At 45.3% G+C, this 26,432-nt stretch overlaps 1 protein-coding gene across 2 annotated transcripts in view; it reads left to right on the forward strand.

The window, feature by feature from the left end:
- Positions 1 to 26,432, forward strand: part of TBKBP1 (TBK1 binding protein 1) — a 76,746-nt gene that overhangs the window by 27,265 nt on the left and 23,049 nt on the right. For both annotated transcript variants that reach the window (XM_066628623.1, XM_066628624.1), the window contains exons 5-7: positions 131 to 272; positions 3,855 to 4,051; positions 7,774 to 7,835. In XM_066628623.1, coding sequence (XP_066484720.1) covers positions 131 to 272; positions 3,855 to 4,051; positions 7,774 to 7,835 — 401 coding nt within the window. The remainder of the gene's footprint in view (positions 1 to 130; positions 273 to 3,854; positions 4,052 to 7,773; positions 7,836 to 26,432) is intronic.

Consider the following 26,432-nt stretch of genomic DNA (forward strand, 5'->3'; position numbering starts at 1 on the left):
CTCAGTGGCAGCTCATGGTCAAGTATTCAGAATGGCAAAGTTGACAGACTGCTTCTCACTATCTTCTCTACCTGTCTCTTTCTCTCTCTACCCCCCCCCCCATTCCTTACTTTTCTCTTCCGTCTCTCAGAGAGCAGTGGTCGAGACCCATTTGAATCGAATCCGAAGCCTGGAGCAGCAGCTGAGGCAACGAGATAGCAACTCGTTCCAGAGCCTCAACTCTCAGTTACAAAATCAGGAAGTTCAGTACCTGTCCCTTCACGGCACCCATGGTGAATCTTTTTCGATTTCTGGTCTAGGAAAAGGGGTGGTTTTTCCTCTGCAAATGCATGTGCTCTCCCAGAACCCAATTGTCACAGGACATTTGCGTCACCTGTTGTCAAGTTTGGGGTTGCAACGTTTCACTATGAGAGATGGCCTTGGATGGGCGGGTTATCTGGTTCAGTGCAGCAGCTGTGAGCTGGGATGTCCCCAGCAAAAATTACCTTGGCCATTAATTCACTAGGTAGCTTTAGCATCTCTTAGTTTCAGCTCATCTGCAAAATAGCTATACCGGCATCCCTTCCAGCAGTGTAGTAAGGAGTACTAAGATAATATGTGTGAAATGCTTTGAATACTTGAAATGTGCTACAGAAATGGATTATCATGGTAATAATTCAGAGGATTAGCCATATTGGTTGGACTGAAAAACACACACACTAATATCCATATAGAGATTGTATGTATGCAGAAGCAGGATAGTGCACAGGCATTCCTTGCTGGGTATAGAATGGCCTGAGCAGACTGAGGCTGTGCATATGGGTCTTCCTCTAGATCCAACAACCATAGCCATGTTAAAAAGAAAATAAGGATGATGGCCGGATCCCAAAGGATCTCCTCTATGGAGAACTCGTGCAAGGAAAGTGCCCTACAGGTAGACCACAGCTGCAATACAAGGACATCTGCAAGAGGGATCTGAATAATAATATAATAATAATAATAATAATAATAATAATAATAATAACAGGAATTTATATACCGCCTTTCTTGGTCTTTATTCAAGACTTTATTCAAGGCGGTTTACATAGGCAGGCTTTATTAAATCCCTATTAAATAGGGATTTTTACAATTTCAAAGAAGGTTCTTTCTTTCAAGAACGACTACATTCAAGGTGTTTCATTCCGATCTGGCTTCACATTCTGGCCTCCATCCTCCCCCGCTCAGAGCAGATGGAATTGCTCGGCTTCAGCTTGTCAGCTGCTCCAAGGTCGCAGGGTGCCGGTGGCCTCAAACTGGCGACCTTGTGGATGTTATCTTCAGGCAGACGGAGGCTCTACCCTCTAGACCAGACCTCCTGCCTGAAGGCCTTAGGAGTGGACCTCAACAAGTGGGAAACCCTGGCCTCTGAGCGGCCCGCTTGGAGGCAGACTGTGCAGCATGGCCTTTCCCAGTTTGAAGAGACACTTGGCCAACAGTCTGAGGCAAAGAGACAAAGAAGGAAGGCCCATAGCCAGGGAGACAGACCAGGGACAGACTGCACTTGCTCCCAGTGTGGAAGGGATTGTCACTCCCGAATTGGCCTTTTCAGCCACACTAGACGCTGTTCCAGAACCACCATTCAGAGCGCAATACCATAGTTTTGAGACTGAAGGTTGCCAACAATGAACAATGAAAGGTGGATGTCTTCTGATCAGAAGCAAAAAAGGAACTTTAATCGGGGATACTAGATAAATTAGATGTGTGCAAACCAGCTGTTGCCAATTTACTCTGGGACTTATCCCTGGGGCTGTTATGCCCACAGGCAAAACCTAATTCTTCAGATTGGTGTAAACCAGTTTGTTGATTTTCTGTGTGTGAATACACAGGATAATTTGGATTGATACCCAATATTTTTCAGCCAGTAGATGGCGCTGTGATTCTTTGATTTAAAACATGTGATGCTGTTCACTTTCAAAACGCTGGGGGGAAAAAAAGAAGAAAAAAACCCTTCTTGATCCTTTTTCACCCAGAATTCCTAAGAGAATTTTTAACCAAAAAGAAAAACATTTAGAATGAATTGGGCTGGCCTTGAAGGACCAATTCTCCTGGCTGGTTTTTACAAGGTTATTAGATGATGAAGGTAGTACAGGTTGATATGTCTGACTAGTGTTTCCAAGAGGATCCTAGGTGTTTAAGGCTGGCAGCTTTACACCTACTAGGTGATCTGAAATGTGTTTTGATCCAGGAGATGTGGAAATCTGATTCCAGAGGCGTGTCACAAGGAATTTTGAGAGAGCCAGGATGGTGTGGAGGTTTGGGAGCTGGACTCAGATCTGGAAGTTCCAGGTTCAACTCCCCGCTCAGCCACAAAGTTTCTTGGGTGACCTTGGGACAGTCACTACTCAGACTCACCTACCTCACAAGATTGTTATGAGGACAAAAAGAGGGAAGGAACTATGTAACCACCCTGAGCCTGTTGGAGGAAGGGTGGTATAAAAATGTGAAAAATAAATAACATAATATTTAGTTGGGGGTGAATCAGAAGCTCTGTAGTGGAAGACTTGCTTTGCATGCAGAGGGTCCCCAAGTTCAATTCTTGTCATCTCCAGATAGAGCTGAGAACAACCCCTTCCTAAAACTCCAGGGAGTGGCTGCCAATATAGGACTAGATGGACCAAGCGTCTGAGCCCGTTTAAGGCAGCTTCATATGTTAGATGTCCAGTGAAGGACACTGGAGCTCAAATCTACCATAGCAGCAACACACTTCTTGAATGCTCGGCCCTCCAGGACGCCCTGAAAGGGTGTGTGGTTGGTGGTTATACCCCTTTTAGGGGCAGCAGGAGTCAGTCTCACTGAATACTTTTGTCAAAATACCAGCAGTCCCCTCCCTACTTGCCTTTCTGTGTGTTGCCCCGGTGTCCATTAATCCCAAATGCACACTAGAGCAGAAATTCAGACATCTCCCCTTCCTCCCTCCCTCTTGCCTGGGGGTGCCCAAACCCCGGCCCTGGAGCCACTTGCGGCCCTCAAGGACTCTCAATGCAGCCCTCAGGGAGCCCCCAGTCTCCAATGAGCCTCTGGCCCTCTGGAGATTTGTTGGAGCCCACACTTGCCTGACGCAATGCTCTCAGCATGAGGGTGACTGTTTCACCTCTCGCGTGAGCTGTGGGATGAGGGCTCCCTCCACTGCTTGCTGTTTCACGTCTGTGATGCAGTAGTGGCAGCAAAGGAAAGGCCGGCCTTGCTTTGTGCAAGGCCTTTTATAGGTCTTGAGCTATTGCAAGACCGTCATTCATTTATATAAGTTCATCTTTAATATATTAATTTATGTAAACTTATGTAAATTTATTCAAATTTAAAATGTAAATTAATCCGCCCCTGACACAGTGTCAGAGAGATGATGTGGCCCTCCTGCCAAAAACTTTGGACACCCTTGCTCTTGCCACCTGATGCTTTAATGGACATGTGTTGTCCTAAGACAGCTCATGCCTTCATACAAACAGCAAAATGGTTCATTTCTGTTTGGTGTCATATCCTCTGATGCTAACAGCAGGCCCAGCTGGTGATCATACTGGTAGAACTCTAAAATTCTGGCCAAGTATTAATTCTATCAATATATGTGGCCAGCTTATCAATACTTGAGATGCTGAACCACATGCTGGTGATTGTCCATAGTCAGAACTAAGGTACTATGGAGCATTTTACCACTTGAATTTTTTATTTTTAATGTGAACTAAGGATCCTTGTCATTCCAGCTGTGTGGAATTGTCAACAAAACAATGACTTCATTGCATCTGAAATAGCAACTTAGCAAATCTGTTCTCTTCTCGGCCCATGTCAATCGGCTTGCCTCTTTTTCCTCTCGGTCCTTCTCTCTCTCTCTCTCTCTCTCTCAGTCCTGGATTGTTCCATGAACTGGCAGGGCCCCAGGAACCTAGAACAGGCAGGTGGCTTGGAGGTGCAAAGGTTGGAAGCGGAGCTGGAAGAGACACGGCAGGCAGCCCAGAACTCACAGCGCCGGGAAGAACAGCTGAAGGCCGAATGTGAAAGGCTGCAGGTAGAGGTGAAACAGCTGCAGGAAACCCGGGCTCAGGTGAGTATAAAGCCTACTCGCTTTACTGCTCTGCTCACCTACTGCTAATGGGTGAGGGGTAATGGCAGAGTATTCGGATAGTCATTTAGGAGCATTTGCTATCGCTTTTCTGTGATACCACACCAAAAACAGTTAATTGCAATTAGAAAAAAAAAAAAAACCTAATAAAATATACTGGAATGAAATGCTAGACCCCAGTGCCTTCACTTTTTGTTCAAACCATGAAGGATCACAAAAAGCTATGGAGGTGCAAGAATTGGAGGTGAAAAGAGCCCCCTGTTTTTCTGTATGTGATGCTAATAACATAGTTTTAAGAAGTTACATAATTTTAAGAAGTGTAGAACCTTGGGCACGTCAGCACAACAGGCTTAAAAGCTTATTTGAGGCTGACTTGGAGAATGCTGGGTTTTTTAATTTTGTGAAGGTGTTGTGACTTCTCTATTCAGAAGAGTTCAGGCCCTGAAAGGGCCCACAAATCCCAGGGTGCATTTGGGAACATTGCAGGCATGGTCTTGGAGTAGGCTGTCGGGCCACCAGCGTGCTTCTACACACTGCTTTTACACACACATTCCCCCCTTTTCAGGATTGGTTTAGGTTTGTTAGGTTAAAAAGTCAGACCACAGCACTCAGCCTGAAAAACTGTTTATAGTTCAATGTGCTTTTACATCTTTCTGTCATGTACAGAGCTAGTGTCTAATAAAGATCAGTGTGTCATTCCTGTAGCAGCTTAGTGTGTTGTATGCATTTTTGGTCAAATGTTTCTGCATTGTTAAAGGATGCCATGTAACAGAGCATGGTGTCAGGTGTGAAAAGTGATTGATCAGATCACAAAATGAATGGGCCCTGTATTACTCTGCATATGGAGACCATTGTTTCACAGATGTCAGAAGTACAGATTGTCAGGTTATGCTAGTGCTATCTCAGAAATGAGAGTGCCAAGTCAAAAGTTGGTATCGTTGGGGCTGAGCTGTAGGCAGCTGTTGAGTCAGAGTCAGATGTAAGCAAGCAAGAATCAAAGTTGTGCTGGTGACTGGGAACCAGAGCCAACAAATTCTGGGTTGCAGGACAATGATCCAGTTCTGATAGGAGTCAGAACTTAAGTACATCAGTCTGGGGAACAAGCCCAGAATTGGGGCCAGCAAACAAAGCCAAGAGGTAGAACAAGTCAGAGACAGGGAAGACTCTCATTGCCCAGGCAAGAAAGTTTTATTGTTTTAAAAGTTTTAACAAGTGCAGGTGACAAACCTGGACAGAGTCCATCCAATACCTGGGAATCCATTAGCGCCCATGTGAATCATCCAGACTGTATACAGAGCTGTGAGTTCCCAGTTCTCGCTCTGCTGGGTCCTGACAGGTATTTATTTATTGGAATAAAATCAGTGCTCTTGCTGAAATAGTATACAACTTGTGCCTTGTTATCCATTGAGGGTTTCCGTTTCTGAACCCCCAGTGGATTAAAAAAAATTAGTGGATACCAAATCAGTGGAAAAATAGCTTTAAAGACCCTCTTCCAGGTTTCTTGCTCCTCCATTGTTGCCCCAGAATGCATTGGTATAGACGCTATATCACATTCAGTCACTAGATGGGGTGAACAATGGAATCTGGTGGAATGAAATTATAATTATTTAACAGCACAAAGGTAGGAAATTGGATTTTGATGCTTTTTTCTTTGCTACAAGTCACTTAAAGGTGGACCTCAACAATCAATGGTGAGTCAGATCAGTGGGTATCAAATCAGTGAATGTGGGATCCCACCTGTATTATTTCTGGATTATTAATTTTTTTATCCTGGGATAACAGAATTGCACAGTGCTTCTGCAAACCAGGTGATCACTAACACCAAAACAGTCTTTGTCGCACATGAAATTCCACATATACTCATGCTCAGTAATGGGCCCTGACTCAGAAAACTGTCTGGGTGTTTTGCTACTTTCTATAGAATGAACACACATCTAATCTGAGATGAAATGGTGTGGTAGTTAATGGTATATGATACAGGTTAGAGTGTTGAGAAAAGCAGAGGAACCAGTGCTATAGGGCAGGGATGTTAAGCAAAAGAAGATGTGGAGAAGAGAGCCCATGGCTTCAGCTGGGCCATGAACAATCTGAGGATGAAAATTAAAGTAAGATTTCACCAACAGTTGAATGTTTGGAGAGTCTCTGGGCAGAATTCTGGTTTAAATGAGGCTCCGTCAGGGAGAATCAAAAGGTAGCAAATTTGCAGCATACAAAATGGAAATAGTAGCTTAAAATGCCAAAAGGGTCTCCTTGGATTAAAAAAAAAGCTCACTCCAGTGGAAAATATTTTGATCCGTGGATGAAGGATATCTTATAGTGCTTCTTTCTGCATCTCAGGTCTGGTTTATGTTGTCACCCTTGCCTCTGCGCAATATGTTTTGATCAGTTGCAGAGGATGCAATCAAATGAAAGACAAAACCTGTGACCGGACTTGACTACAGCTGCTAACACAACCCAGCAGTGATCCCTGTGCATGTGGCAGCCTTAGAAATGCTCCTGCCCTAGAGGGAATGGCTGCCAGAGCACAGGGGCTGCATCCCCAGAAGACTCTGGTCATACCTTAGAGTTTTCCACATGTTTGCAGGCATGTTGTGTGACTAACAGTGCAATCCTATGAAGGAAGTTCCATTGTGTTCCATGGGGCTTACTCCCAGGAACCATGTGACTAGGATTGCCGCCTGAGAATGAGGTGAAGGCCATTGTGATTGCACGATCAACTGTGGCTCAGTGAAGGCTGGAGACAAGTAATATTTTTTTCTAGATACTTGAAAGGCAATGTGAATGAGGAATTGTGCTCATGGTGTGTGTTCCTCAGCCCACTTTCCCCTTTGATCAAACAGATTTTGCAAGTTTTAAGGTTTCAAAAACATGCAAAACCTGCTTGACCAGAAATGGCACTGGGAACAGGTGTGTACGCCAGGTGTCGCAAACCTCTCCCAGCCTGTGGTTATTGTCTGTTCCCAGTGAAATATGATTTTGGTCCCTTCCCCTTTAATTTCCTCTGGGGCATGAGTTCTGCCACAATTTGAGATAGGATAATGGGTGGTGTTGCCTCATAACCCTATAACATTTTCCTGCTGAGGCTTGCTACACCTTCAGGGTCTGACTAAGGACTGTATTTTGAATCGGAAAGGAATTTTCCTCCTCAGATCATGCTGGATTACTATATGAATGGGTTGCTTTGCCTTCCCCCTTCAATAGCCTGGCTCACTCACTCCAGCCATTCATAGCCATTTGCTCGGCAGGCAACATCCATCTCTATTTATAGCATATTATTTTAATAATGATCAATGAGGTGCTGGTGGGTGATAGTCCTGGCTTAGGCCTCAGAGCTTTTGTTGTATACTGAATGTGGGTTTCCTGCCTAAGTTCATCCTGGAAGCTTCCAGGTCAATGCTGGTGCTTCAATATGTTTGAAGTGCTTCTAGGTTCAATGCAGGCATGAAACCCACATTTGAGTTTTTAGGAGGGAGAGGTGTGAACCTCAACTGGTGCTGTCACATACGCCATGTCAACATTCCTAACACAATCAATCTTTATAATACACAGTAGTTGTAGAACTAGTCTGCGTTCTCATGGAATTTGGGTTGGGCAGCTTTGTGGGATGTAAAATTGTGATGGCTTATTTCTGTCCTCTTCTCCCCACCTCCTTTCGTCTTGGTCTCCCTCCCATTATAAACAGGGCTTGTTTTAATGTCTCATAGGATCTTGCAACTAGTCAGTCCGAGAGGGACATGGCATGGGTGAAGAAAGTTGGAGATGACCAGTAAGTGCACTTCCATATCAAGTGGATATTTATACTTCTTGGGGATGAATTCCGTGTATGTGTGTGCGCGCATGTCGGTATCCGTGTAGGCCAGCCATTTTCAACCACTGTGCCGTGGCCCACTGGTGTGCCGCGAGTGGTCTGCAAGTGTGCCACAGGAATTTGGGGAAAGGTCATTTATTAATAGGGCCAATGGGAGATGTGAGCCCCCACTGGCAGCATGGTGTGCCTTGTCAATTGTCAAAAACCTGGTGGTGTGCCTTGACCATTTTAGTGCCTTGTCAGTGTGCCATGAGAGGAAAAAGGTTGAAAATCACTGGTGTAGGCAGTCACTCATGCAGAACTGTTTCCCTGTGGAAAATGGTGCAGAGAGATCTTGTGAAATGTGGTGTAATCTGCTGTGAAGAGTACTTGAGAAGGGTAGGCCTCTGCCTTATGGCAGTGGTTCCCAAACTTATGGGGGTCACAACATCCCCGCAGCCCCTTCTTCTGGGCTCAGCTAGGCACCGCCCTCATGAATCTTGCAAAATTTTGAGAGATCCAAGATGGTGGCATCCAAAGGAACAGGTAAGAGGGGGCACCACCAACATCCTGTGGTGGCCCTGTGAATGTGCTACAACAACCCATGGCATTGCAACACACATTTTGGGAATCCCTGCCTTATGGAGTGAGTATCATTTAACCTGAGGGTTGTCTGAATGAATGTGAATTATGGAACTTGGAATACCTGGGGAGGGTCGATTAAAGTGGAAAGAATTGTGCAGGATCACCTGTGGTGTGAGAAAACAAGGTGTTGCTGAAGGGTCTACCATGTCTCATAGAATGGGAGCTGTGGAACTTATGGTGTAGGGATATCTGGGAAGAGTGGGAGTTGCGGTGGAAAGATACTTCCTAGAATTGGTTGTCATATAACCTATAACGTCACGGGGAAAACAAAATGAGGTAGAAAGATACCTCATAGAATAAAGTTCATACAATCTGTGATGTAATGTTGCAATACTTTGAAAAGGTATCTTTGGATGTAAAAAAAAATACTTTAGAGGAGGGTGTAGTCTTCAGGCCTGTAACATAGGCCTACAAAATTGAGGGTCAGAAAAGTTTCTCCCAAAATTTATGGTGGTTTGATAAGAATTTGGGGTGCCGATTCCAAAAATGGCATCCGTTTTGCCCTATCACGTCTAGTTTTGGAAACACGGCGTAGCCCCATTAGTGAATGGTTCAAGCAGCTTCCTCATGAGGAAGTCATGGTGTAGGCTTCCTCATGAGGAAGCTGCTTGAACCATTCACTAAAGAAGCTATGCTGTGTCTTCAAAACTAGATAGGGCAAAATGGATGCCATTTTTGGAATCAGCACCCCAAATATACCCAGGAATTGGTGTAACATTTAAGGAAGCAAAATGTGTGTTGGCCTGTGTAATCAGTGGGTAATTTAGATCAGTGTTCTCCATCCTTGAGATCAGAACCCCAATGGGGTTGCTAAGTCTCAGTCATGGGGTCGCAGCAACTTATGGGTCTGAAGAAAGTTGAAGACCACTGGATTAAAGCACCACCAGGTAAAGGGCGAGGCCTCTGGTGTACCCCTTCAGGTACCAGGAGACTGTGTCCCAGTCCTGCTCAGGTTCTGAGCAATTGTGCCAAAATAGCTTTCACCAGTGCCGGGCTTCATGGTAAGTTTTTCTGCACTCTCTATTAAGAATATTTGGCTGCAGTGAACAATGATGGGAGGGCATTATGGGGGCAGGGAGTGGGCAGCCACCAGAGTGGGCAAATAGATTCCTGGGAGGGGGACAGGATTGACAGTGGGGTCTCTAGTCTCATACTTTATTTATATATTGGGGTCATGGCATGAAAAAGGTTGAAGACCACTGATTTAGATATCATGTAAACACATGTGACAATGGCATGTACTGTGACAGAGGTCCAGTTCTGACTTGCCTCTTAAAGAACTGCTTTTGGAGTGACTTCAGAGATCAGACAAGATTGGGCATATGCAGGGTAATTGTACATGCCTGATCTTGTCTGATCTCGGAAGCTAAGCAGGGTCAGGCCTGGTTAGTACTTGGATGGGAGACCACCTGGGAATACCAGGTGCTGTAGGCTTGTACCATAGTCTTTTGACACTGAAGGTTGCCAAACATAGGTGTTTTATTGTGTGTGAATTGTTAGAATGTTAATGTTGCTAGGGCTGAGCAAAAAGTTGTCTGTCGGATGAAATTGAGGGAGGGGGATAAAATTTGATGGTAAAATCGGGGACAATTGGGGGACAGCAATGTTTTGAAGAGTTTGGGGGTTTGTTGGTGATTTAGCAGCAGCAACTGGTAGTTTTGGTTTTTTTAAATCCTTTTTTATTTTTAAAGTAATGTTTCCTTCCCAAAATGCCCAAGACTTAGTGGAACCCCAGGGCATTATGGGCAAAGAGACATGGCTACTGCCAGCCAACAGGAAGATGTTTCCATCACAGGCAGTGGCAAAACTATATGCGATTATGAACATAAATTGCAAGAGCCACCAACTGGCAACATTGCACCACGAATGGCCCATCCCTGAACCTTTCAAAAAGTTCAGTGCCTCCCCAATCTGTAAAATCTCCATTTTTTAAACCCACAAAGCCCTATATCTTATTAATTGATTTTTTAGTGATTTTGAAATATCAGCAGTATCTGTCTCGAAACTGGTTTTTGAAGTATTTAACAGACTGCTATTCGCTGATTTGTTTTGCTCTTTCAGATTAGTTGTGAATAAATTTTTAGGACTGTAGGAGATTTATGGTATTGTTTTCCTTGATATAAACTTGAGGTTTGATTTATTTATCATTTTTTTCTGATGACACCATTATAGTTATATTGTTTACTATCTTATATTTTATAGAAATGGTGTCGTGCAGTGGTTCCCAAACTTTTTAGCGCCAGGACCCACTTTTTAAAATGACACTCTTGTCGTGACCCAACTAGGTTTTCCAGACTTTTAAAAAAGGGAGTTCAAGAAAGAAATATTTATTTATTTACAATTAATAATAACGAGGAAAAAAAAGAACTTCAAACATTTATCTCTCTAGATTTGCACAGATTTACCAGACTTTCAGAAAAGGAAATCAAGAAAGAAATATTTTATTTATTTATAGTAATATCTCCCTTTATTTACACATGTTAGCAAACTGCAGGAGCTGAGCTCTTTGCAAGGTAATTAGCAACTACAGTACCTGATTTTGGAATAGCCTCAGTGCTTGAGGCAATTAGTTATCTGATTTTTCCATTATCCTTTGGAGACCCACCAAAAATCAGGTCATGTGATCCACCAGTGGGTGCCAACCCACAGTTTGGAAACCCGTGTAGTGTTTTTTTCCTCCCTTGCAGTGGTTTTAGCTCGTTTGAGATTCTTTTGGGAAGGAAAAGTTAGAGGCAAGTGATAAATGAAATTAAAATATTTCAGACATGGCATGTGCACAAACTAAATAATTCCTTCACGCTTCATCTTTTCCCTCTCCAGTTTAGTACAGCTGCATCAGAATGTAGAAGCTACCGGGCAGAGCATTTAACAGCACTTGCTTTGGCAAAAGTCTTTCAGCATTTTCCTCTATTCTTTTCTTTGGGGTCCTGGGGCTTTCTTTGGAGGGTCCAAAGACCACCAGAGAGCATGTCGCGGACTAGCAGTAGTCCATGGGTGGCTGTGGAAGAACCACTGAGAGAATTGCTGGGTTTGTTTTTCAGTTTTTGGGGGTTTTTTTTGCCCTTTGGTTTTGTCCCCATTTTAGGCACTTTCCATCTGTTCAGCAAATGGCTTATCCAATTGTATGCTAAGAGAAAATTCGGTGATTAAAGTTGTCATCTTTCCCTCAGAATGCCAGATGCAAGGGTGGGCACCAGGATGCAGATCTTGTGTGCTCCCTGAGACATCTCATGGGTCACTGTGAGATACAGGAAACTGGACTAGACGGGCCTTTGGCCTGATCCAGTAGGGCTTTCCTTATGTTCCCTCCTTTGAACCCAAAGATCCAGAGGAGACTGTCAGGTCTGACTCAAATGTCATTTGATATTTTGTGTGTGGATTTTTTTTTTGGGGGGGGGGTATCTGTTTTGTTGCCAGCATGTCAAAATCAGCCGTCCAGATTACCCATGCCTCATGAGGTGTGAGGGGTGCTTTGACAATGATGCATTATTAAAAGAGAATGCAATGACTCTTCACAGACTGGATGAAATTGTACCTCACTGTGTGTGCAACAAAAGCGAAACGGAGGAGACAAAGCCGTCTTCAACCTGTGGACAGATAGAAGACGACATCGTGCTGAGGGGCTAATGTGGGAGTGCAGATGGCAGAGAGGTGCTAGAGGGCTGAAGGGGCTTCTGCTATCCTTTGTTTCTGTTTTCACAATAAAAGAAAGAGCAATCCTGTTGGAGACTCACTGATTTTAAGAGAAGTTTACAAAAGGAGACCAGCTCCAGGGGGTCACGTGCACGCAACTCAGAGCTAATACAGACTGCAAAACTTAGAGAACATGGGGTTAGTAACTGCATTTCATAGCATTGCTATAAGAACCAGATCAGGCCAGTAGGTCCATCCTGGGTGTATAGCAATAGGAGGGTCAGAGGAAGCAAGGCAAGTCTTGAGGGTACATGGTGTTGCTACTGTGGTGTAGCAAAAAAAGCTCTAGGTCTGGTCAGTGTCTGAATGGGCCATGAGAGTCAGGGTGCTGTAGTGCAGTGATTCCCAAACTGTGGGTCGGGACCCACTGGTGGGTCACTACCTGATTTTTGGTGGGTCACCAAAGGCTGATGGAAAGATCAGATAACTAATTGCCTCAAGCTCTGAGGCTATTGAGAAACCAGGTAGCTGCTAATTGCCATGCAAAGAGCTCAGCTCCTGCAGTTTGCAAGATAGCTGCTAACTCCCCTGCAATGATTGAGAGCCTGCAGTTGCAAGCATGTGTAAATACAGAGAGATAAATGTTGGAGGGTCTTTTTTCTGGTTATTATTAATTATAAATATTTCCTTCTATATCTTTTTTATTTAAAGCCTCATAAAGCCAGGTGGGTCCTGATAGAGCAGGGATGCTCACACTTTTTTGGCTGGAGAGCTACTTTGAAACCCAGCAAGGCCCGGAGATCTACCAGAGTTTTTTACAATGTTCGTGCCATCATAACATATAACATTTATGTGTACAATGTATGTTGGTGTACCTTGCATAACCGCATGAGCCAATATTGCACAACACAACATAATTAACTATAAACATTTTTTGGAATTACTTGAGTTTACTTTGATGACTTGCACTGAAGTGAATCAGCCAAGGATGCATAGTCCGGACAGTAGCTGCTGACAGCCAGCCTCAAGCACACTTCCAAATGTACATCAGTCATGGTGGAATGGTACTTGGACTTAATGATCTTCATGTAGGAAAAGGCTGACTCACATAAATAAGAGGAGCCCTTCCTGCTCAGGTGCTCTTATATCCCTGAGGGCCCTATTGCCTTCATGTGGCTGCAGCTGTGCAGCACGCTCTGCTGGATGCCCAGGCCTTACCCTTAAAGGGGCCACTGCTGACACCACATCTACCTCCTCACCAGATTCCAATACAAGGGGGGGGGGGAGCAGATCTCTATACAGACCAGTGCAAAAACAGGGGAAAGGTGTGAGGGAGGGAAGATCTCTATATAGACATCACAGCAAGACCAGTGCAAAACCCCTTGCACACAGAACCAACAGATGGAAGTTGGGGGGGGGGCAGATCTCCATACATACCAGTGCAAAAGCAGGGGAAAGGTGTGGGGGAGGGAAGATCTCTGTATAGACATCACAGCAAGACCAGTGCAAAACCCCTTGCACACAGAACCAACAGATGGAAGTGGGGGGGGGGGGCAAATCTCCATACATACCAATGCAAAAACAGGGGAAAGGTAAGTCAGCCCCAGTAGAGTCAATGGGGCTCACTCCCAGGGATGCGTGGATGGGAGAAAAGCCTGCCTGCGGCTCCTCTCCCAGGGAGGAGCCTGCCAGGTGCTCACTCCCTAGGCTCCCTGGACTCACTCCCTGGGCTCACAAGCCTGCCAGGGCCTCACTCCTAGGGATGCGTGGATGGGAGAGAAGCCTGCGATTGACTGGTAGCTCTCGATCAACATAATGAGCACTCCTGTGATAGAGTGTCATTTTTAAAAAGTGGGTCCTGTTGCTAAAAGGTTTGGGAACCACTGGTGTAGTGGTTTGGAAGTTGGACTTAAATCTGAAAGATCCAGGTTCAAATTCCTGCTCAGCCATGAAACTATCTGGGTGATCTTGGATCAGTCACTCTCAGCCTCACATACCTCACAGGGTTATTGTGAGGACAAAAGGAACCATGTGCACCACCCTGAGCTCCTCGAAGGAAGGGCAGTAAAAAGAAATGTGAAAAATAAATAATCTGTGCATCCCTGTATGCTGCCTTGAGTTCTACCATGCAAAAATTGTTTGTATATAAATGTTATGTAATTCTGAAGCTGGACGTAACAGGGATCGGTTCCTAAATGTTTTCTAGGTCAAGTAGTGGCCCAGGAGTATGGGAAACATTTGTAAACTTTCTTGTAGCATAAACTGAGTGCATTTCCCTCACCTCTGCATAACCTCGGCCAGTCACCCCTATACTGTGAGATGTTACGTAATAAAGGCATACACACATGCATATCAAAGTGTTGTAAAGAATGAATCAAAATGCAAATAATGTAACACATGAAGAATCCAGTTGACCTAACACTAGCAAATGGCATGTTATGGTCTTTCTGTTTCTGTTTGACATGGCCAAGTAGAGTCTCTAGTCAGAGGACCGTATCAGGTTTGCTGATTACACACTTCAGTTCATGTGAACTTGATCCTTATTGGGATTTTGGTGTAGTGTATCTTGGTGATTCATTCAGCTAGGGGCCTGGGGGTAGAACTTGAAGAATAGGGATTGTCGGAGTCTTCCTCATTCAGAACAGGTATTACCACTAACCTATAATCCAGCCCTGCAACAAGCAACCTCATTAGCAGTGGTGTACCTGGGGGGGGGGGAACACAAGGAGGACAAAAGTTCTAGAAGCCAGCTGGGGGAGTGGCAGCATTGCGCTGGCATCCACCCCCACCCTGCAGTGTCCCCACCACATCACCCAGGGCCTTTTGCCCAGAGGCGTTCTAAGGGCTGGAAAGCAGTGTGCTGCCTCCCTGGCCCTCCCAAGTCCTTGCAAGGACCTTGTAAGGTCATTTCCTCTGTGAAGCTGGAAGTGCTGCCTCCTTGGGCCTCCAGAAGGGAGGCAAAGGGTGGCTGCCCAAGGGGGGGGGCAGCTTGGCAGCAGGGAAGTAGCAGCCTGCGATCTTGCCCTGGACACTACCAGAGCCAGGATTGCCTCTGCTAGCACAACTGTGTGTATGCCTAGTTAATAAAAATAAAATAAAATACTGTCCTTCCAGCCTGATCTCCTATTGCCTGGGCCTCATTTTCTTTCTCTGAAGATTACATAAGAACATAAGAACAGACCCACTGGATCAGGTCATAGGCCCATCTAGTCCCGCTTCCTGTATCTCACAGCGGCCCACCAAATGCCCCAGGGAGCACACCAGATAACAAGAGACCTCATCCTGGTGCCCTCCCTTGCATCTGGCATTCTGACATAACCCATTTCTAAAATCAGGAGGTTGCACATACACATCATGGCTTGTATACCATAATGGATTTTTCCTCCAGAAACGTGTCCAGTCCCCTTTTAAAGGCATCTAGGCCAGATGTCACCACATCCTGCAGCAAGGAGTTCCACAGACCAACCACACGCTGAGTAAAGAAATATTTTCTTTTGTCTGTCCTAACTCTCCCAGCAGTCAATTTTAGTGGTTGTCCCCTGGTTCTGGTGTTATGTGAGAGTGTAAAGAGCATCTCTTTATCCACTTTATCCTTCCCATGCATAATTTTGTATGTCTCAATCATGTCCCCCCTCAGGCGTCTCTTTTCTAGGCTGAAGAGGCCCAAATGCCGTTTTCTCATAAGGAAGGTACCCCAGCCCAGCAATCATTTTAGTTGCACATGATTTTAGTTGCATTTTAGTTGCACTCTTTTGCACCTTTTCCATTTCCACTATATCCTTTTTGAGATGCGGCAACCAAAACAGGACACAATGCTCCAGGTGTGGCCTTACCATAGATTTGGACAATGGCATTATAATATTAGCTGTTTTGTTCTCAGTACCTTTTCTAATGATCCCCAGCATAGAATTGGCCTTCTTTACTGCTGCCGCACATTGGGTCGACACTTTCATCGACTTGTCCATCCCCCCCCAAGATCTCTCTCCTGATCTGTCACAGATAGCTCAGAACCCATCAGCCTATATGTGAAGTTTTGATTTTTTGCCCCATTGTGCATGACTTTACACTTACTTACATTGAAACACATCTGCCATTTTGCTGCCCATTCTGCCAGTTTGGAGAGATTCTTCTGGAGCTCTTCACAATCACTTCTGGTCTTCACCACTTGGAAAAGTTTGGTGTCGTCTGCAAACTTAGCCACCTCACTGCTCAACCCTGTCTCCAGGTCATTTATGAAGAGGTTGAAAAGCACCGGTCCCAGGACAGATCCTTGGGGCACGCCGCTTTTCACCTCTCTCCATTGTGAAAATTGCCCATTGACACCCACTCTCTGTTTCCTGGTCTTCAACCAGGTCTCAGTCCAGAAGAGGACCTGCTCTCTAATTCCCTGACTGTGGAGTTTTTTCAGTAGCCTTTGGTGTGGGACCGTGTCGAATGCCTTCTGAAAGTCCAGATATATAATGTCCACGGGTTCTCCCGCATCAATGTGCCTGTTGACCTTTCCAAAGAATTCTAAAAGATTTGTGGGGCAAGACTTACCCTTACAGAAGCCATGCTGATTCTCCCTCAGCAAGGCTTGTTTGTCTATGTGTTTTGAGATCCTATCTTTGATGAGGCATTCCACCATCTTACCCGGTATAGATGTTAGGCTGACTGGCCTATAGTTTCCCGGGTCCCCCCTCTTTCCCTTTTTAAAGATAGGCGTGACATTTGCTATCCTCCAATCCTCTGGCACCGTGGCCGTTTTGAGGGACAAGTTGCATATCTTAGTCAAGAGATCAGCAACTTCATTCTTCAATTCCTTAATAACTCTAGGGTGGATGCCATCAGGGCCCGGTGACTTACTGATCTTTAATTTATCAGTGAGATCTGAAACATCTTCTCTGGATAAGATTATTGTTGTGTTGCTTCCATGCACTGAATAGCATTTCTCAGCATGCTGCAGCAGCAAGGTACAATTGTGTTTTCATTAGGCGTGACTGAAAAACGTGCATGCCATGTTTCCAACACTGGCCACTGGTGCTGGAAATGCTCATGCATGTGCATCACTTGGTACCCTATTACTTGCTTAAGAAAACCAAAGAGGTGGTGACTGGCAATTCAACCTGTGAATTGGCTCAGCCGAAAATGACTGCATTTGCTGAGACATCAGGTGCTATAAAAACGATATCTATGGTGGTCCCTCAGGATTGCTCATTCATACATGCAAGTCATTCAGTCTTACAGCCCTCTAGTGATGGACATTCCTATGTGAACCATCTCTCAGTTTCTGCCTTTGAGAGCCTCTGAGCCAAAAGATGTGGTTAGGATGTTGGACAAGGCAGAGCTGGCATCAAATTTTTCACATTTTTAAACCACCTTTCCTCCAAGGAGTTCAGGGTGGCCTACACAGTTCTCCCCCCCCTTTTGTCTGCAGAACAACTCTGTGAAGTAGGTGAAGCTAAGACAGAGTGATTGACCCAAGGCCACCCATGAAGCTTCATGGCTGAGCAGGGATTTGAACCTGGATCTTTCAGGTTGGGCAGCCAAATCATATCCCCGGTAGTCCCAGGCTCCAGCAGCACAGAAATAGTGGCTCCTGAATCCTATGGATGCCGGGCTAGCACCGGTAGCTTCCTTGAGTAAGGAAGTGGTAGCAACCCAGCATGTGGTTGCTCCCTTACCCCAGGTAATGCAACTGTGGCACCAATGGAACTCCTCCGATATGCCCCTGCTTTTGTGCGGGTGCAGACACGAGGAAGCTTGTGTTGGACTGCCTGGGCTGGGAGGGAGGTTAGGATTCGGCGACAGAGCCTGCTGCCATCTCTGCCCCTCCTGGGCCCGATTCTCCCCTCCCTCAGCCCCATTCTGCCCACTTCCCATCTCCCACTCACCCCAAAAATAATCACAGTTGACTGGTGTTGGAGGAGCACTGTCCATCCATCCATGCGGCACTGAGGCTCAATGCTGAATGACACTAGCCCAATGTTGGTGACCCCTCCTCTCCAGGTACCATGTACGTGCCTTATAGCACATTTGTAACACCTGGCAGCAGTGCTGGAGCTCAGCGCTAGCACTAGGCCTACTTAGGACTGGGCCCAAACTCCCAACTCCCAACCACTACACCATCCTGGCTCTCGCTCAATCATAGATTTTGCTGGGTGATATTGGACCAGCCGCTGTTTCTCTGTCTAAACTACCTTACAGGGTGATTGTGAGGTTACAAGGGGTGTCCCATATACACCACCCCAATCTCCGTGAAGGAAAGGTGTGATATTTCAAGGTGAACATTAATTACAGTAATAACAACATGAGACCTCTTGTGGGACAAATAAGTGGGGTTTAATTCTGAAGAAATCCTGTGGGTGGGGGGAAGTTGGGCATGGGCAAAAGTTGCCACTGTCAGAGACTCGCAGCGGTGCCAATCCTTGAGAGGAAAGAACAGAGCTTTTCGCTTTCTTGTAATTGGTTTTCTTGTAACTGCTGTTCCGTTTTTTGTAAGCTCTGCTTTTCCATCACTTCACAGGACGAAGTGTGTGATACGTACTTGCAGCTGTTTTTTGTTTCCTTTGGTCTTCTAAACTTCCTGAACGAGTCACTTCTCCCCCAAACCTCGCCCGCAAAAAGGCGGAGGGAATTGCAGGTTTTAATCACGTTCTCCTATTTCATTGTTCCCCACCCCACCCCCCGCCTTTCATTTCTCTCTTGTTGGAAAATGAAAGCACAAAGAGGGGAGTCTCATCACCCGTACACGAAATGGGGACTGGTTGGCTCTCCGACCATGCCAGCCTTGTGCCAAAGCTTCTATGTTCCCTCACACCATCGAAGGACATTCAGCACCACCACTTCCATTTTTTGGAAGATGTCAATAATAGGTGGTAATTGCTTATTACCTCAGCGATTTGTAAGTTGCAGTCTCTGCTGAATTGGCACTCTGGGGTCAGTAACCAGAGTCAAGACAGCAACATGAAATGATACAAAGTGGATACAGTCTGAAACTGTATAAAGCTGAAAGAGCAGGACAGTCCAGGGGTCTGAACTACAGGCTGAATATGGCTCCTGGAAGCTCGTTGTCTGGACCCCATTATAACTGACCACCCTTATCTGGTGGCTACCCTTATAATTGGCCACCTTTATTTGGACCCCGTTATCATTGGCCATTCAGAGCCACCCTTTCAGCAGCATCACGTCATCACTTTGCAGAGCACCTCTCAGCTGCTGAGCTGTGAAGCAGCACTGCTGAAAAGGTGGCCATGCTCTCCCATAGTTTGAAAATAATCAGGATTTGCATATTTTCTCTTCTGCCATTGGCAGCTGATGAGTTCCTACTTGAGAACAAAGTGCTTATTTCTAGTCATCACCCGCTTAATGACATTTCCTGCTTAATGATGTCACTTCTGCAGTTGCAGAACTCCACAGCCCCGCACCCGGGGCAAAACTCCGTGACGGTGCCCTCCCGTAGGCTATCACCGCCCCCCTCGGGCAGCAATCCGCCCCCCCTACTTACCAGAGGCTCATGGTGCCTCGCGCGACCTCCTCCCACGCCAGGGAAACTCCTGTGAGGTTCCCCCGCGCTATAAACTGTGCTTCCGGCAAACCAGAAGCACAGTTTCCGCCCCAGTCAGGAGCCTCAGAGAGGCTTCTGTGGGGCCCTAGAGACTGGCCCCTGGGGCATTTGCCCCAGGTCAGCCTATGGCAGGCACACAACTGCACTTCTGGCTCTCAGCAGGTGCCATGAATGCTATTTGGCCCACTATACAAAATGTTTGACACCCTGATAAGTCTGTACCAGCTAAAAATATCACAAAGCACCCATGTCATTCCAGACAGAATCATTTATTGTTATGTGCTCATGTTGTTAATAATAATAATAATAATAATTTAAGAAGAATATTTATATACAGCTTTTCAACAGACAGGTTCACAAAGTAGTTTACAAAGAAAATCAAGTAACTGAATGGCTCCCTGTCCTAAAAGGGCCCTGTGTTGTTGGCAACCTTCAGTCTTGAAAGACTATGGTGTCGCACTCTGAATGGTGGTTCTGGCACAGCGTCTAGTGTGGCTGAAAAGGCCAATTCGGGAGTGATAATCCCTTCCACACTGGGAGCAAGTGCAGTCTGTCCCTGGCTATGGCTATGGGCCACAGTCTAACAATCTAGTCAGTGGACTGTCAGCAAGGTGGGAACCAGATTGGTTGCACAAGGAAGTGTGTTCCATAAGGTCAACTGGTTTCAGTGCCCAAAGCATTTGCACTAAGACTCCAACTACATGTTTTTGATATGTTTGTTTTGCTCTGCTAAATAAAGTTCTGGAAGAGCTTCACAGTCAGACTGAGCAATAATAAGGGGTGAAAATGAGGGCTGCACCTTGCCCCAAATATCCACTTTATCATGCAACCGATGGGATAGGTCTTATACATACATACATACATACATACATACATACATACATACATATATTCATTCATGTTGACAACCTTCAGTCTCGAAAGACTATGGTATCGTGCTCTGAACATGTGACAGACAATGTTCAGCGCTTTGTCAATGTTCAGACATTGTCAGCACTCTGAACATTGTGACATGGACGTTTAATATATATAATTAAACGTCCATGTCACAATAAACTGGTTGGTCTTGAAGATTTTACAGTTTTACAGGAACCAGCCAGACGTTTTGCTGCAGGTCGCTAGTCATTGTTGTGCCCATTGTACAGACCAGTGACTGAGGCCACAACCCTGTGCTCACTTATATGGGAGTAAGTCCCATTGAATTTAATGGTCCTTACTCCTGCATAGACACACGTAGGATTGTGCATTCATGAGTGTTCATTTGTGCATCTTGCATTTGAGAGTTCTTATTTGTTATATGCCACCCTTCCTCCAAGGCACTCGAGGTGGAGTACCTGTGAAACTTGCACTCCATTCTAATTCTAGATGGCTCGCCTTCCCAAGATGGATTCTGCATGGACCTGCAGTGTCTTTGTGTGCAAACTGCTGTGTAAACCTACCCTCTACACACACACACCTGCCCTAGCAACAGACATTTTTTCTTAGTAAAGGTTATATCAGGATGGCAAAAGGAAACCCTCTTAATTGCAGCTTAAATGTGATTAGTAGATTGCCCCTTGACAGCGATTCTAGTTAAATTAAGCAAGAGTGGATTGTTGTTTAATTGGTATGAAGGGCATCCACAGTTAACAACATTCCAACACACAAGTAGTGTCAACAGAGGTGGCATAGAAAATCTAATACCTGCAGGTGGCATATTTGTGGATCAAAAACTAGAGCATCCTAACCTGAATCATGTCTGTCCTTCCACTGGGCCTGGTGTTTTACATACTGTGAAGTATTAGTTAGGCGACATGACTTTTAAAATTAATTCCAGCAACCTATTCCTTGAAACCTGCTCTTCCAACCTGCAGTGAATGGTTTGGGTATAAGTCTCTCCCTTTTCAAAAAATAAAACCCAAAAAAGTCATGTGGCGCATGATAGAGTAACAGTGTCATCCCGTGCTAGTCTACTCAGAACTGCGTCCAATAGGGATTACTCCCAGGAAAGTGTGTATAAAGTTGCAGCCTGTTGTGGCATCTCACACATATACAGGAGTAAGGGGAAAAAATAATAAACACTGGGGCCATGAGACAAAAGATTCATAGTACCTCCTACATTTCATGTATTTTGACCCTGTGGATTACAATTTGTTTGCTCTATTCTCATCTGAGATGCTTCTTTGGGTGCCTGGCCCATTCTTTGGGTGTGTGGACAGCCATTGGGAGCAGGGCCTTTTTAGTGTTGGTGTCCCTGGCATGCTCTTCCTATGGAGGCCGGAAAAGCCTCTATTCTGCATACCTTCAAGCATGTAGTAAAGATACTTCTCTCTACAGGAAGGCTTTTGGTCCCCTATAAATTCTTCTGGGTGCCATTTATTTTTTTTCCTGCAGTGTTTCCCAACCTGGGGGTTGCAACAGCCCAGGCAGGCATGCACATTTTAGAGGGGGACGCTGTCTCCTTTAGGAGGATCACAACCCAACCAGAGATCCACAGCTGCTGTTAGTATGGCACTTCTGGGTTTTGCTGTCCCCGCTGCCACCACTACCACCAAACACTTATAAATAAAAATGGGTTTTTTTACTTACCCAAGTTTGGTGGTGGCGAAACCCAGAAATGCCATTAACGGCAGCTACCAGTCCCTGGTCCGGTCAGTACCCTCCTTAAGTGGATAGCATACATGGTATTTGCATATATTTCTTTGGCTGCTGGTTGTGTTGTTGCGTATGTAGGTGTGTGTGTTTTCACACTTACTTTGTTGGTTTGTTCCATTTTTGAAATAGTGATTTGATAGTTTTAATGGTGTACTTTGTACACTTCTTTCAGGCCTTGGAGATGAAGTGGAAAGGATGAGTTTTACACAGATATAAATGTGTGCATGTGAGAAAGCAACTAAAGGCCGGCGCGCGTTATCTGTGGAATTCCATTCCCAGAACCCCCGTGGGATACTGAAATCCATGGATGTTGGAATCTGCGGATTTTTGTGGGCCCGAGCCCCTTGAACCCGGCCTGAAGCTGTGCTCTGGTCAGGTCCAGAGGTCCTTCTGAGGGCCCTTCAGCCTTTGGCTGAAAATTGGAGTCATGGTTTTCAGCCCTCTGAAGGCTTCAGAAGGTCTTTGGAGAGCTGCAGGTGGCTCTCCCTGCAAGTTTGGAACCCATGGATATTCAAATTCACAGGTACCACCTGTACATCCACCAGCTGAGGGTAACACTTCCTGCATCCATCAAAACAGGTCGCTAGTCTACGAAAGCTTCTATCACAATAAATCTGTTCTTTACTAAGGTACCACGTGACACTTTTTCTGTTTGCTGTAACAGACTAATGCTGCTGTCCCTCTGGGATGCGTCTTTCACAGGCGCTTGTTTGAATTTTGCAGTCCTGCTTCAGTTGCTCTGAGGTCGCCCATGCAAATCTGTTTCTGGAAAACAAAACAGCACACACCAAAGGTTGCCTAACTGCTATTGAGTGTGCTTGTTATCTGACTGAGGGCCCAATCCTATCCAACTTTCCAGCACCAGTGCAGCCGCAATGCAACCCCGAGGTCAGGGAACAAATGTTTCCATATCTTGAGGAGGCCTCTGTGACTGCCTCCCCACCACAGGAAGCAGTGCACGTCCCATTGGCACGGCTGCACCGGCACTGGAAAATTGGATAGGATTGGGCCCTTAATTGGCATTTCAAGGACAGGGAGGAAGAAAACTTGTAGTAGAACTCTGAGAGCAAACCTTTGGTTCTATTTCTGATGTCTGGTGGCTTAAAATGTTAAAAAGAACACAGATTATGGGCTAAATGGCATGCTATGGCAAATGCATCACTTAGTCCTTGAATGCTTCTTTTTTCTAAATGAAATAGGATTGGAAGGGGCTTTAATCATTTCCCCACCCCCAGCAGCATGCATCTCTATGGCAGTTGTTTGCCCAGGAGAGAAGCTCCTTTTGGATCCAATGGAGCATGATAAGGGCTATTGTCGAGGAGTGGGTTAACCCAGCCCCCAGCAGCTATTCCATTTGGAAAAAAATTAATATGCAAACATCATGTTTGATGGAATGTGTAGTTTAGCCCTATAATCTTAATGTAAGAAAGGGGCAAGGGCTCACCAGAACCACTTTCTGAAACAATACAGCACCCATCAGTGTCTTTGAGCATAGGCAGAGAGCCTTAGCCATGATGGTTTGGGCATAATGCCAAACCATGGTTTACATGACACCAGCAAGTCAGGATCTGAAACCACAACTTGATTGGTGTGAGTGTGTTTTTAATTTTATCGTTCAGGTTAAAATTCGTACAGACAAATTTACTGAAAGCCATTTCAGACATATGCATAATACATAAAAATGGGAGGAGGTAAAAAATGGTAGAGGGGGTTGACAGTACAGGGGTGTCTTGCTTTATCTAGGAGAAAAGGAATTGAAAAGTCCTTATCGTGTGGATCTACTACAATGTGTTGTAGAGCTTAAGTGTCATCCAACCAGATGTCCAGGCAAACCATGGCTTGGCACTGCATCTAAATCCACAAACTGTGGCTTAGGATTTGCTCTGCTCTCAGAGACCACTGTTTTGGGATACCATGTGGGGAAGAAGGAACCCCCACAAACCATGGTTGGTTGTTGAATCTGGAAAACAAATAGCAGTTTGATGTACAGTAAGCCCAAACGATGGCTTGATGTTAACATCTGAACCAAACATCCAGAGCAGCCAGTATCTGTTCCCACACTGACAGTCAGCTGAATCTGCCTCAGGTAGCAGATTGGTGGTGGATGCCCATCTCTGTCTGACTGTTTGCCTCCGCTGCTGCTCTCCCACTCCTTGGATTGGGAGTTGTTGAGTTGTTGAGAAGTAAAGGAAATTTATAGGAGAGGAGGGTGCTTAGCTGCAACATTGGTGAGTGGGAGGAGCAAAGGCTGGCACACCCTTAGCTAAGGAAGACTGCGCTTGGCTGAGGTTTTCCTTTGAATTGAGGTTCTGGTCAGCCCTCTTGCACAAAAATTACAGTCTATGATCGTTTTCATCAGAAAATCAAGCAATATTTTGCTGAAATTCACAGCCAGGGCTTTTCTGGAGTCTCTGTGACACATTGCACAACGGTAAATGAGACATTCTTTGATAATTCTCACTTCGGAAGCAGACCCCTGAGTCAATCTAGCCGTTACCATCCTTGGTATACCATCCAAAATGGTAATACATTTGCAGGCATTGAAGCCTAGTTGTAAAAATAGCTGTGATAATGTATCTGTGGCTAATAGGGGCACTGTGGCCTCATTTTCTTTTGTGTGTGTGTGTATGTGTGTGTGTGTGTATATATATATATATATATACACACACACACAGTGTTTTTTGTTTTTTTTTGTTCTTTGAATGGGTGGTGTGTTAGTTCTGCCTGGCCATTTCCTCTTCCCACACAGCTCAGCTCTTCTGCCCACTCAGCCACGCTGAGATGGTAGATAATGCTGTGGTTTTATGCTCTGTTGCTTGGCTGTATATGGGCTGGTCCTGTTTATGAGGCCTGCGCTCTGCTCCTTCCACCTGCGGTGGCTGTAGATTCAGACTTTGCTCCCTGCCACACAAAGCAACCGCACCAAGAGCCCTGTGTTCTGTTACACTGTGGGAGAGAATGGCTTGAGGAAGGGACAGACTTGGGGGAGGGTGTCATACTGTGCTCAGTCTTTACGTCCAGTGGAGAGGAAATGTATCTAAATGCACTGTTACTTATTCTCCATTCCCCTGAGCAATGAGAAGGTTCAAGGGCTGTGCAACAGAGTGTAGTTTCCTTTTGAATGGAGACTCATGGCATTTGTTGATGGGAGCATTATAAATGTAGATGTGATATTGAATTGGTACAGTGCTTATTTAGATATGCATATTGTACAAAAAAAGAGCAAATGGGCACTCTGACTTTGCTAGATAGTAAAGCAGTGCCAGACCTGCACAAGTCTGCTTCTTGTCATCTCCAAGCATCAAACCTGTTTCTCTCTTTCAGGCAATATTGTTTCTCCCCCACACTCTGCTGCATATCCTATTTTCAACCCTACCTGGGCTGTTAGGTGTCTGATGTTGCCTGGCTGTTCAGATCTGTATCAAAGAGCCTGCTTTGGGTGCCCCAGCCTTTAGGTCTAGCCTCAAGATTTTTCTGAAACCTTTTAGCACCGAGACCCACTTTTTAAAATGACATTGTATTGGGACCCACCTAGCTTTACAAGACTAAAACAGGACAGGAGGTCTGGCTCAGTTGGTAGAGCTGCCGCCTTGTATGCCTGAAGATCTGAGGCTGCCAGTTCGAAACAACCGGAAGTACCCGAGAACTGACGACACGCTGATATACTGATGAGCTGACCCTCGGTGGCAGAGAGGAGTTGCCGTCAAGTGGAGCGTGGGAGGTGAAGGGCCAGAGAGAGACCAGACCAGGAAGGAATCCAGCTGGAAGGAGGAGTTCTAGGAAAGACTAGAACTATTGTAAAAATCCCTACAGGGGTTTAGAACAGCCTGCCTATTTAAACTGCCTTGGATTAAAGTCTAAGGAGAAATCTGATGACCAAAGAAAGGCGGTATATAAATACCTGTATAAATAAATAAAAAAACAAGTTTCACTTTACCAACCACTCAAACCTCTGTTGTTATCCTTTTTACAGTGGGGGGGGGGCTGCCTCTTGGAGTGTTTGTTGACCTCGACATTCATCAGATCAGGACAATTCTGGGGGCATTACATTCCACTTGACCTGCCCTTTGAAGCGGACTGAGGCATGTTTGCCTGCTCACGAGTAAACATACATGTGC

The sequence above is a fragment of the Tiliqua scincoides genome, chromosome 5 (assembly GCF_035046505.1).
Source record: "Tiliqua scincoides isolate rTilSci1 chromosome 5, rTilSci1.hap2, whole genome shotgun sequence".
Classification (NCBI taxonomy): Eukaryota; Metazoa; Chordata; class Lepidosauria; order Squamata; family Scincidae; genus Tiliqua; species Tiliqua scincoides.